Below are 12,741 nucleotides of genomic sequence, written 5' to 3'. Positions count from 1 at the left end.
GGCGGCCCGGCGCCTGCGCTCCTTTTTCCGCCGCGCTCGGCAGCAGGTAGGACGTGCGCGCGGGGCCGCGGCTTCATCCGCCGCCATCCTCCGCTCTGGGGCCCTAAGAACCCCGCGGGGTCCAGACGGGGCGCACGAGCGGGGATGGGGCGCGCGGGGGCCGGGACCAGGAGGGAGGAGCCTGCGGGGCGCGGGCCCAGGAGCCGCGGGGGCCGGGGCCGCCTGGGCGCTGACCGAGACCCGCCCGCAGGCCGCCGCCATGGGCCGCGTGATCCGTGGGCAGAGGAAGGGCGCCGGCTCCGTGTTCCGCGCGCACGTGAAGCACCGCAAGGGCGCCGCGCGCCTCCGCGCCGTGGACTTCGCCGAGCGACACGGATACATCAAGGGCATCGTGAAGGTGCGGGCGCCGGCCGGCCGCGGGGAGGCGGGCGGGGGGAGCGGGGCGCCGCGCCTCGGCCCGCTCACGCCGCCTCGGCCCGCAGGACATCATCCACGACCCGGGCCGCGGCGCGCCCCTCGCCAAGGTGGTGTTCCGGGACCCGTACCGGTTTAAGAAGCGGACGGAGCTGTTCATCGCCGCCGAGGGCATCCACACCGGGCAGTTCGTGTACTGCGGCAAGAAGGGTGAGCCCTGTGGCGGGACGGCGGGGAGGGGCGGCTGGGCCTTGGCTTAACCCAACTCTGGGGAGGAACACGCCGGCAGAAGTCTCAGTCGGCGAGACCTGCTGGAGTAAACCGGGGCCCGGCGGGAGGCGGGTAAGAGGCAACCCCTCGCTGGGCTTGTGGGGACCACTTGGGGGCTGCCTAGGGGAGTTCAGGGCGTCGCCGGGGAATGGCAGTTAGGCCCACTCCCATCTTCTCCCTCGCAGCCCAGCTCAACATCGGCAATGTGCTCCCAGTGGGCACCATGCCAGAGGGTACCATCGTGTGTTGCCTGGAGGAGAAGCCTGGTGACCGGGGCAAGCTAGCGCGTGCCTCGGGCAACTACGCTACTGTCATTTCCCACAACCCGGAGACCAAGAAGACCCGCGTGAAGCTGCCCTCTGGCTCCAAGAAGGTCATCTCATCCGCCAACAGAGCTGTGGTTGGTGCGTGGCAGCTTGGCCCTCCCTGGCCCAGGGACTGTGATGTCTGACAGGGTAGTAGCACCCACTCCACTGCGGGTGGGGAGTTGATCGTACCAGGTTGTGAGGCTGGCACTCAGTTGGTGTGCCGGGGACTTATTTATGTTGCTGTTTAGTGGCACCTTTAACCAAGTCATGTGCAAGGGAGACTTTGGAAGGTATGCCCAAAGAATAGCCAGCTTTGGCTGAGAGGTGGCGGTCTGGGTCAGCTGTTTTGTCAGGCAGGTGGGTAGGAGATGGAGAAACCTGCCCAGTGTCAGCCATGGCGAGCGGTGGGTGTGGGATCTTCTTCCAGAGAACATGGGGTCAAAATAGACATCCACAGGTGGGTAAAGGCCTGACTGGGGCTGTCCCGTGGAGTCTAGAGGCACTAGCAAGAGACTGAGGCTCCTGGGAGTGTGGCTGTGAGAGCTTTGGGGATGGGGTGGGGGTGTGGTCCACAGGCAAGGATCCGGAAGGGGGTGTTCTTTCTGATGGGGGAGCCCTGAAGCGGTGGGAGGGTATGATGTATTTCCCTGAGGTTGGTGACTCTCCAATAGGCGTGGTGGCTGGCGGTGGCCGCATTGACAAGCCAATTTTGAAGGCTGGACGTGCCTATCATAAGTATAAGGCAAAGAGGAATTGCTGGCCACGTGTGCGGGGTGTAGCCATGAATGTAAGTAGCCCAGAAATGGCCCTGGGTGTTAAAGCTGTGGGGGCGTGAAGCTGGGTGGGTGGTTCCCTCCCTTCCTGGAGGGTCCCCTTAACCTTTGTAGGAGCGTCTGTAGTAGGTTCTCTGGGGGATGTTTTGTGGGCCCAGACAATTTGATGCTACTTTTAGGAGAGGTTGGGATCTTACATTAACACCACTGTTCTGTGTGCAGCCTGTGGAGCATCCTTTTGGAGGTGGCAACCACCAGCACATTGGCAAACCCTCAACCATTCGCAGAGATGCCCCTGCTGGCCGCAAAGTGGGTCTTATTGCAGCCCGCCGGACCGGGCGTCTCCGGGGAACCAAGACTGTGCAGGAGAAAGAGAACTAGGGCTTGGGGACTCAATAAAGTTTGTCCTTTGCCGCTGAACTGGTCTTTGTTCTTGCCAGTGGCTTCAGAGGGCACCTTTTCTCTGCTCGTCGTGCTGCCGCGGAGCTCCTGGTGTACACCAGTGAGTGGAGACGCTGGAGAGATGGGGTGTTGGGGTGCTTTCCACCTTGACTCCTGGGAACTCCACTGACAGGTGTGTGGAGCATAGAAGCCACCCCACCAGGGTCACGCCCCCATGCCGACATTCATTAACCTGCTTTAGCACTTGGAGAATGGAGGCAAGGCTGCTGGTAGGAGAACAGAGAATTGTCTTGGGACAGAGTTTCTCAGGACTAGCCTCCTGGTTCCAAGACTGTCTAGGACGACTGGACCAGACACCATGGAGTGGCTTGGCAGGTGGAAGTGGAGACCCATCAGCACTTTTGGGCCATATCCCAGTGGCCGGCTGAAGCCCACGTTGGTTCCCCTTGTGTGCTGTGGAAGAGCCCGGGCTGGAGAAGTGGCCATCTCCCTGAGCCTCAGAAGTCTGGGGGTACTTGGGGGCCTGTGGCTCTCATGATGATGGAACAGTGCTGGGTAGTCCACACGTTTCTGGTTGGCGAGCGGCCCCAGCAGCACTGGGCCCCTCTTGGCAGGACAAGACTCTCCGTCCTGTTGGACTTGAGGGCGGCCTTTCTTACTAAAGGGCACCGAGCAGAGTTGCCTGCTGCTGGTCAGGTGTGCGTCCTTGTCCATGCCGATGGCATCGGGGAGGGGCGGCCCCCAGAGCACCCCGGGCGGCAGGTGTGGGGCCCCACTTAGTGCGTGGGACTGAAAAGCAGAAGGGCCGGCAGGCGACTTCGCCACCTGATGGCGCTGCCCGGCCGCCCTGGCCCGCCACGGAGACGACGTGCTCGCCTCCCAGAGCGCCGCCTTCCGGCGCGCGTCGACGTCACTTCCGGCCGGGCCCTAGCGGGCGCGGCGCGGGCCCCACGAAGCTACCCGCGACCGAGCCTCCGTCCTGACGGGCTGGCGCCCCCGGAGGCCTTTCCCAACACAGCCTCGGAGTCGCGCGCCGGTGCCGGGTCCGCGGACGCCGGTGACAGGGGCTGCCCGTCCCGCCGCCGTGCGCGTCCGGGTCCCGCCCTCGGGGTTCAGCGGGCGCGGGTCCACTGTGGGCGCCCCGGCCGGGCCGGCGCGCGTCCCCCGCCCCCCTCCCTATCCCTTGCTCTGAGGCGAGGACGCGGAGACCCGCGGCCGCCGCCCCCCGCTCTAAGGTCCCCCTGTTCCAAGGCCCCTCGCTCCAGGGCCCCCCCCCCCCGCTCCAGGCCCCCCCCCACCCCCCCCGCTCCAGGGCCCCCGGCTCCAGGGCCCGCCGGCCCGGGGCTGCTCGCCCGGGGGCGCGGGCCGGTCCCCAGCACGCGCCGAGGCCGGGCGTGTTTCTCCGTCCTCTCCCTTAGCGCTCGCCCCTCACCCTCGCTTCGTCCGCGTTGCTGCAAGTGGCGAGATAATGCCCGTCCGTCTGTGTGCTGCTGCTTTCCCCGCCTACCTGCAGGTGGAAACACGTCTCCATGTTTCAATGATTGTAAATAACGCGGTAATGAACGCAGGGCCCAGTTTCAGGTTTCCTTCTCTTAGGACGCACTCCCAGTGGGGTTATACATCGCCCGTTTTTGAATAGATTTATTTATGCGTAGAGCTGGGGGTGCAGGCCAGAGGTGCGGGGGTGAGAGGACTCCCCAGAGACAGAGTGGGGAGAGGTCTGCTGCGCCATGTGGGTCACCTCCCTGGCCAGCCGGGGATCGAGCTGCGGACAGCTTCGTAGGTTGCCTCTCGCGCCCCCAGGGAGGCCCTCTTTGCATATATTGGATGTGTTTGTTTCTAAATATGTTCTCCATTGCATGTGTTGTTTGTTTCACGGGTTGGTTGTTTCTTTCTTTGCTGTCAGCACTTTTTGTTAGACCTAATACTGCTCGTGTCATTTCCACATCTTGTGTCACTGATACTCTGCTCTTGGCAGTTATGCCCAGCCCTGTAGCTTTGTGCCCTGTTGCCCTGACAGTGATGTGTTCGCTCTTTGCAGCAACTGTGATTGTGCCCATCTCCGGTGCATATAATGTCAGTGTGGATACTGAGGCTGTTTCCCTTTCTTTTTGTGCATAGGCATGTAATGACATAATTGTGTGTTCATTCTAGACACATGCCTAGAATTAAGTTTCCACACTGTTTTCAAGCTCTACCAGGTAGTGCCAGATGTATTTCCAGAGTGACTGCCCCGGTTCCCTGTCCCAAGGACTCCTCAGGGCCGGGGCGCTTGGTCTTCCATGTTTCCTGGATCCTCAGCATTTGACATTGGAAAGTATTTTATATTTCCTCTAGTCAGTGAGGATAGTCTTGTTTTAATTTGCACTTCTCTATTTCTTCATGAGATTAGAAATCTCTTCAGATATTATTGTGGAAAGTTTGATTTTCTGTGATGTGCCACATTACATTGGTAATGTACCACACTGCATTTTGTTGATTGAATGGTCTTTTGTATCTAAAAATATATTCTTGGGCCCTCCCCGGTGGCGCAGCGGTTGAGCGCTGGGTTGCGAAGCTGCCCGCGGCCTCTGCGGCGCCAGTTCGATCACCCGGCTGCTCCCCGGCCGCCGGAGGAGGGTCCCACATGGCGCGCAGACCTCTCCTGCCGCCCGCTGCTCCCCTCAGCAGTGTCCTTCGGTCCTTCTGCCTGCTCTGCTCCCCGCTCTGGCTCTGGTGAATTCTCTCACCCTCCCGTGCTTCTGACTGTACCCAGTGCATGTATAAACAAAAAACAAACAAACAAATAAAGAAAGAAAACATGCCTCTATAAAAAAAAAGTTTAAAAAAAAATATATTCTTTATCTTTTGCTACCTGTGTTTGCAAATACCTTTTTTCACATTGCTGCTTGTCCTTTAGTGTTTTTTTAAGATTTATTTATTTATGCATACAAGAATTGGGGTATCGGCTAGAGATTCAGGGGTGAGAGGATTCACCAGAGACAGAGTGGGGAGCAGAACAGGTAGATCCACTGAAATCCACTGCTGGGGGGAGCAGCAGGGAGACAGGAGAGGTCTGCTGCACCTTGTGTGTAGCTCCCTAGCTGGCCGGGGATCGAACTCGTGCTATAGTGGCTGCAGACAGTTTCATAGGTTGCGTCTCAACCCCTTGTGTCACCAGGGAGGCCTTCCTTGAGTATTTTTATATGGAAAGTAGGTTTGCTTCCTGAGTAGTGTTTCTCCACCCACAGGGATGCAGCAGGATATGCGTGGGCTGCTCGGTTGTCCTCTCTCCTGTTTCAGGCCTTGGTTCTATGGCAGTAGCCTTACAGTTTGTGGATCTAATTGGATGATTTTCTGCTTCTGCTAGGTGAGCTTAATCCTTTTATTTCTTACCATTTCTCATCTGCTGAACTTGTCTCTACTCGATTTATATTTTTTGCCTTTTATAGTTTGTTATGTGCCTTTTTTTTTTTTTTTAAGATTGATTTATTTATACCAAGCACTGGGGTACAGGCCAGAGGCGCGGGAGGGTGAGAGAATCCACCAGAGACAGAGTGGGGAGCAGAACAGGCAGGTGGGCCGAAATACACTATGAGGGGAGCAGCGGGTGAGACAGGAGAGGTCTGCTGCACCATGTGAGAATCTCCCCAGGCTGGGTGAGAATCAAACTGGCACTGCGGACAGCTTCACAGCACTGCACTTACCCCACTGCGCCACCGGGGAGGCCCATGCCTTCTGTGTTTTTTAAACTTCCATTTTCTCCTTAACTTTTAATACATTGTCTTTATTTTTTCATGTAAAGTGAGTATGTCTGTTCTGAACAGGATGACTTGAAGAGCCTGCAGGAGTCCATGCCTTGGAAATAGAATTGGGCTGGCAGCCTGGGGCAGGGAGCAGAGTGCCTGGAGAGCCAGCTGTGCCAGCAGAGGGTCCAGGCTGGGCCCTGATGCATGCCTCTCTCTTCCCTCAGAATCTGACTGCCTGGCTCCTGCCTGCCTTCTGGGGACCACAGGGCAACAGGCGATGGCAGCTTTGAATCTGCCTGCCCTGGCCCAGGTGAGCGTCAGTCATCCCTGGGAGGTGCGTGGTCTGCGCTCAGGGCTTCCCACCTTCTCTGGTCTGGGGTGCTGCAAGCAGCAGGGGAATGGTGACGCTGAAGGCCTCCCCACTTTAGCTGGCTCAGTAGCCAGAGTGTCATGCCATCCCCTCAACTCTGTTGGGGGATCAGCTTGTAGTTACTCCTACGCTTGTGCTACCCCAGCTCCCAGGGCCCACCCTGAGCCACATCCAAGCCTGCATTAGGGTCCTGTCGTTCCAGGCCAAGGTGACCTTCCAAGACGTGGCCGTGCTCCTCTCCCGGGAGGAGTGGGAGCTCCTGGGTCCTGGGCAGCGGGGCCTCTACAGGGACGTGATGCTGGAGACCTACAGAAACCTGGTCTCGCTGGGTGAGCCCCGTGCCAGGACACAGGTCAGGACTGTCCCTGGAGACTGAGGGCTTGGCAGTTGCTGGGCTGGGGACCACACCCCCTGGACCCAGAGAAAGGAGTCCCTGGCTCTGGCCCCAGCAGGCCTGTGTTCTGTGCAGTGTGACTGGGCTAGTGCTGCCCTCCTGTGAGCCCCAGGTGTGGCTGCCTCCCTGCCCCAGGCCGGAAACAGATCCCCTCCCTGGGATTTGTCCGCCCCTGGTGGGAAGCAGTCCCCTGCTCGCTTCTTCGCTGTGGTCAGACCTTTGTCTTCATGACCAGCCCCAGCGTTCCAGAGATTGTCCAGACTTCTTGTCATCCCACTGTGCTATGTTCCCCCCTCCCTGCAGCCCCAGGCTGAGACCACTCGGTGAAGCCCTGGGTCCTTGGCACCAACTCTAGGCCCTGTCCTTTTCGCAGGAGGTGGACCTGCAGTCTCCAAGCCTGCGGTGATTACACAGTTGGAGCGAGAGGACGAGCCATGGGTCCTGGACACGCAGGATGCCAAGGGGAGAAAACAGCTGACAGTTGATGGCGCAGGTGTGTGAGGGGGACCACACCCCAAATTCAGACACTGAACAAACATTCAGTTGGGATCCAGCATATCTGGGTAATGACTCAGGAGTTTGGAGAAAGATGCATCAGGGCCAGCACAAGAGCCCTGAGAATGGTCTCTGCTGAAGTCCAGATCTGCCTGGGTGGCTGGTGGGGTGACTCTTGAGCCGAGTCTTCTAGGAGAGTGAGAGTGGGCAGTGTTGGGGGAGGACAAGAGGGAAGGGTGTCTGAGTGTGTTGTGAGCATGAGCCCATGGAGCCCTGCCTGCGGTAGCTCATATGCTGTGACAGGGTCAGATGGAAGCAGTGTGACAGAGGCAGTCACTTGATCTCCCTCATCTACGTCAGCCTGCCTGATGGTGACAGAGCATTACAGGACAGTGCACCCCGATGTAAATGTCATGTCTGCTGCTGTTCCTTTTCTGGGCCCGTCTTTTCCATGCCTGTATATGATGCTGTGCCTCAGCGGGAGTGCAGTGGTCCCCTGTGCACTGCTGTGCAGCCTGCCTTTCACCGAAGGTGTTTCCATTTCTGTGCAGTTGTCCCTCAGTGTCTGTGGGGGCTTGCTTCCAGGAACCCCCGAGGATGCCAAAATCCAGGGACATTCAGTTCTTATGTGAAATGGTGTAATATTTACATAGAAACTGTGCACACGCTTCTGTATACTTTACTTTTTTGTGTACAAGAGCTGGGGTGCAGGCCAGATGTGCAGGAGTGAGAGGATCCACTAGAGGCAGCGTGGGGAGCAGAGCAGTGGGATGCACTGAAACCCGCTGCTGAGGGGAGCAGCAGGGAGACAGGAGAGGTCTGCTGCGCCCTGGGTGGGGGGGTCCCTGGCCGGGGATGGACTCCCTGGCCGGGGATGGACTCTGGCCGCAGGCTCCCGGGGAGGCCCGCTTTTCTAGGTTACCTGTCCCGTACACTGTGATTATTAGGTAAGTAGCTGTTACACTGTATTGTTTCAGGATAATGACAATAAGGTCTGTGCAAGCTCAGTACAGACACAACCATCAGCCTGACTGCCTAACACACTCTCCACCCACAGTTGGTTGAATCAGAGGGCCAACTACACACGGGTTTCTGCTTTTAGTTGAAATGACAACAGGAAGGGTGTGCGCCAGTTTCACTGCCGTGGACATTGGCAATGAGCATCTATTTTTTCTCTATTTCGATGCTTTCCTAGGAAGGAACAGCTGACTTGATTCAAAGGACTTGAGTTTCTCTCTTATAAATTTGCTTGTTTGAATTTCAATATTTACAAAATGTGTCAAATCCAAATTTCACAACTCAGTGAATTTTTACAAAAAACTTTTTTCAAATTAAAGGATGTTCCGTTTCTAGTTTAGGAGCTCACTGGCTTCCTCCGTCATTTGCCACTGCTTCCCTCTGGACCCTTCTCTTTGATTCCCGGAGGCTGCTCTGCTCTGTCATGTTGTCTGTCTGGATTCCTGCAGAACATCTGACTGCAGAGGGTTGCCAAGTTGCTTGGAGCAGCAGTTCCATTCCATGGCCATATAGCGGTCTAATTAGTGCATGTGCCACAATTATTTCCCTTGTACTTGTGGAGGACATGTGGTTATTCCCAGTTTGAGACTGTTGTGTGTCTCTCTCAGCTCAAAGAGAATGTATTTCTGCTGAGTGTGTGCCTGCATGTGCAGTCGGTGTGTGTATTTGCCTCGTCAAGGAAGGAAGGAAGGAGTGGAGGCCTGAGGGTACCACAAGGCATTTTGCGTGAGCATCTTGAATTTATGCTTCTGGAGGCTCATCCAGTTGGCCCCTCAGACCCCTGGGAAGTGTTGTGGCCTGTGAAGGAGAGCAGGGGGCCCCGGCCTCTATCCACCCTCCTTCTGCAGGGCTTCCAGGGGCTTGGCTTTTTGTTTTCCTGAAGAGGCTGCTGGCTTTCTGCCACCGATTTGGAGTGGATCAGCTGCTGCCAGGCAGTATTAGACTTACTTGGCCTTGTTATGGTGTCATGTGTCCTCCAGGACATTTTGGATCCCTCCTCCCTTGGTTTCCTTGGTGCTGTGAGGTCTCCATCTTCTTTTTTTAATTTTTCCTAAAGATTTATTTATTTATGCATACAAGAACTGGGGTACAGGCCAGAGGTGCGGGGGGTGAGAGGATTCACCAGAGAGAGTGGGGAACAGAACAGGCAGATCCACTGAAACACTGCTGAGGGGAGCAGCAGGGAGACAGGAGAGGTCCGCTGTGCCATGTGGGTCAGCTTTCTGGCTGGCTGGGGATTGAACTCATGCCTCAGTAGCTGCGGAATGCTTCATAGTGCTGTGCTCAACCCCTTGCACCACCAGGGAGGCCCCATCTTCTGTGTCTGTGTCCTGAGGGCAGGCATCCTACAGTCCCGTTCAGGCAGGTTTTGTGGGCATAAGGCAGGCAGGAAGGGCATAGATGTTAGAACTGGTCTGACCTGGGTTTATTTATTTATTTATTTTATTTTATTTTATTTTATTTTATTATTATTATTTTTTAAAGATTTATTTATTTATACAAGCACTGGGTACAGTCAGAAGTGCGGGAGGGTGAGAGAATTTACCAGAGCCAGAGCGGGGAGCAGAGCAGGCAGAAGGACCGAAGTACACTGCTGAGGGGAGCAGCGGGCGGCTGGAGAGGACTGCGCGCCATGTGGGACCCTCCTCCGGTGGCCGGGAAGCAGCCGGGGATCAAACCGGCGCCGCAGAGGCTGCGGGCAGCTTCGCAACCCAGCGCTCAACCGCTGCGCCACAAGGGAGGCCCTTATTTATTTATTTTAAAGATTGATTGATTTATACAAGAACTGGGGTACAGGCCAGAGCGCAGGAGGGTGAGAGGATTCACCAGAGACAGAACGGGGAACAGAACAGGCAGACTGACAAAATACACTGCTGAGGGGAGAAGCGGGTGAGACAGGGGAGGTCTGCCGCGCCATGTGGGATTCTCGCTGGCTGGGATTGAACCAGCGCTGCAGAGGCTGTGGACAGCTTCACGGTGCAGCGCTCAACCGCCTGTGCCACCAGGGAGGCCCTGACCTGGGTTTAAGTGCTTGCAATGCCGTATAACTATGGCCCTAAGTGAGGTCCATAAGCCTTTAGGCTCCAGGCACTCATCTCTGCAAGGTGACTGTGACTTTAGAGGTGACCAAATTGGTACTCTGCAAGTAGTCACCAGCAGCTTCATAAATTCCAGAGTCAGAAGAGGTGATTCTGAGATGTTCTGTTTGTTGTTTCAGCTCATAAGACCAAAACTGAGTACAAGGAGTTGACTTCAGGGGAGATGCTTGATGTGGAACTGGATGAACTCAGAGGGACTGTTCCCCAGAGATCTGGGCTGAGAGAAACCTGTAAGCATGTCAGGGAGCAAGAGGAGAACCTGGACAAGCCAGTAGAGCAGAGCAGTCCCAGGCCAGTCACAATGACCAACAAGAACTGCCAGTTGTCTGGGGGAAGCCTCAGATTGGGGCCAAGTCCCTTCGCTGATCAAAGACCTCACAGTTGTGGTATATGTGAGGACAGTTTTGAAGAGAGGTCATATCTTAATAAGCATAAGCATGCACAAAGATCAAGAAAACCAAATAAAGTTCATGATTCTGGAGAACTCTTCAGTGCAAATTTAGTTGTTAAAGAAGACCAGAAAGTTCTTACTGAGAAAAAATTGCATTATTGTGGTTACTGTGGAAAAGCCTTCAGGTATATTGCTAACCTTTTCAAGCACCAGCAGCTTCACAATGAAGAGAAGCCCCATAAGTGTGATGAGTGTGGGAAGACTTTCAGCCAGAGCTGTGAGTTCATCAGTCACAAAAGGATGCACTCGGGGGAGATCCCATACCAGTGCAGAGAGTGTGGGAAGACATTTAGTCAGAGACCCAACCTCATGAAACATCAGAGGATTCATACCGGGGAGAATCCATACAAGTGTAGTGAGTGTGGGAAACACTTCAGTGCCTCCTCTTCTCTTATTTATCATCAGAGAATCCACACTGGAGAGAAACCCTATAAATGCAATGATTGTGGGAAAGCTTTCAGTGACAGCTCAATCCTTAACCGACATCGACGGACTCATACTGGGGAGAAGTCCTACAAGTGTGGTGAGTGTGAGAAATACTTCAGTGCCTACTCTTCTTTTATTTATCATCAGAGAATTCACACTGGAGAGAAACCCTATAAGTGCAAAGATTGTGGTAAAGCCTTCAGTGATGGGTCAATCCTTATTCGACATCGTCGTACTCACACTGGAGAGAAGCCATTTGAGTGTAAAGAATGTGGCAAAGGCTTTACCCAAAGTTCTAACCTTATCCAACATCAAAGAATTCACACTGGAGAAAAACCCTATAAATGTAATGAGTGTGAGAAAGCTTTCATCCAAAAAACCAAACTTATTGAACATCAGAGAAGCCACACTGGAGAAAAGCCCTATGAATGTAGTGACTGTGGGAAAGTGTTCAGCCAGAGCACACACCTCATCCAGCATCAGAGGATCCACACAGGAGAGAAGCCCTACAAGTGCAGTGAGTGTGGGAAGGCCTTCCATAACAGTTCCAGACTGATTCACCACCAAAGGTCACACCATGGAGACAAGCCATATAAATGCAGTGATTGCAAGAAATCCTTTAGCCAGGGCACTTACCTCATCCAACACCAGAGGATCCACACTGGGGAGAAACCTTACAAGTGTAGTGAGTGTGGGAAGGCCTTCCGGCACAGCTCTAATATGTGCCAGCATCAGAGAATTCACCTCCGGGAATCTTCTATGTAATGGGAGCAGAGAGCCCATGAGTCTTTCTTCCACACTCTTTTATTGTCACAGAGGGAAAGGACATTTCTGGCTAACTGAAAAATAACAAACCAAAAGCACATAGCTACTTTAGAGAAACTGAGAAGGTGAACAAAAAAGAGAAGCTCCTGTAACCGCACCACATAGGGAGTTTATCAGTGCTGACTGAGCGTGGTCCAGACACGCCACGTGTTGTTATTGCTTGTCACGGCAGCAACTAGGGTCTTCACAGTAGCTGTTTCCTCATATTATAAAATTCACACTGGAGAGAATTCCACATACTTAAACATTTTTACATGTTGTGTATCTTTTTTTTTGTTTTAAATAGGTTGTGTATCTTGAAAAAGTAACATTCATGCCTTTCTGTGTTATTTAATAGTGACGATAATTTTTTATTGAGGTAAACTATGTGTAACAGAACGTAACATTTCAACCATTTTTTTTTAAAGATTTATTTGTTATACAAGATCCGGGGTACAGGCCAGATTTGTGGGAGGGTAAGAGGATTCACCAGAGCCAGAGCGGGGAACAGAACAGGCAGATTGACGAAATACACTGCTGAGGGGAGCAGCGGGCGCGACAGGAGAGGTCTGGCGTGCCATGTGGGACCCTCGCTGTCCGGCTGGGAATGAACCAGCACTGCAGAGGCTGTGGACAGCTTCACAGAGCTCAACCACCTGCGCCACCAGGGGAGGCCCCATATTTCAACCATTTTTTTTTTTAAAGATTATTTATTTATACAAACACTGGGTACAGCCAGAAGCACGGGAGGGTGAGAGAATTCACCAGAGCCAGAGCGGGGAACAGAACA

General features: G+C 54.5%; 1 protein-coding gene across 1 annotated transcript; it reads left to right on the top strand.

Annotated features, from left to right (window-relative positions):
* Nucleotides 1-36: 36 nt before the first annotated feature.
* RPL8 (ribosomal protein L8) lies at nucleotides 37-2,185 on the top strand. Its single transcript, XM_084229824.1, has 6 exons — nucleotides 37-46; nucleotides 251-397; nucleotides 483-624; nucleotides 870-1,088; nucleotides 1,664-1,779; nucleotides 1,988-2,185. Exons 2-6 carry the CDS (start codon nucleotides 260-262, stop codon nucleotides 2,144-2,146), a joined length of 774 nt encoding a protein of 257 aa, XP_084085950.1. The 5' UTR covers nucleotides 37-46; nucleotides 251-259; the 3' UTR covers nucleotides 2,147-2,185.
* Nucleotides 2,186-12,741: the final 10,556 nt, after the last annotated feature.

The sequence above is a fragment of the Talpa europaea genome (genome assembly GCF_964194135.1).
Source record: "Talpa europaea genome assembly, chromosome: 3".
NCBI lineage: Eukaryota > Metazoa > Chordata > Mammalia > Eulipotyphla > Talpidae > Talpa > Talpa europaea.
This window is presented reverse-complemented; position numbering and strand designations above follow the sequence as displayed.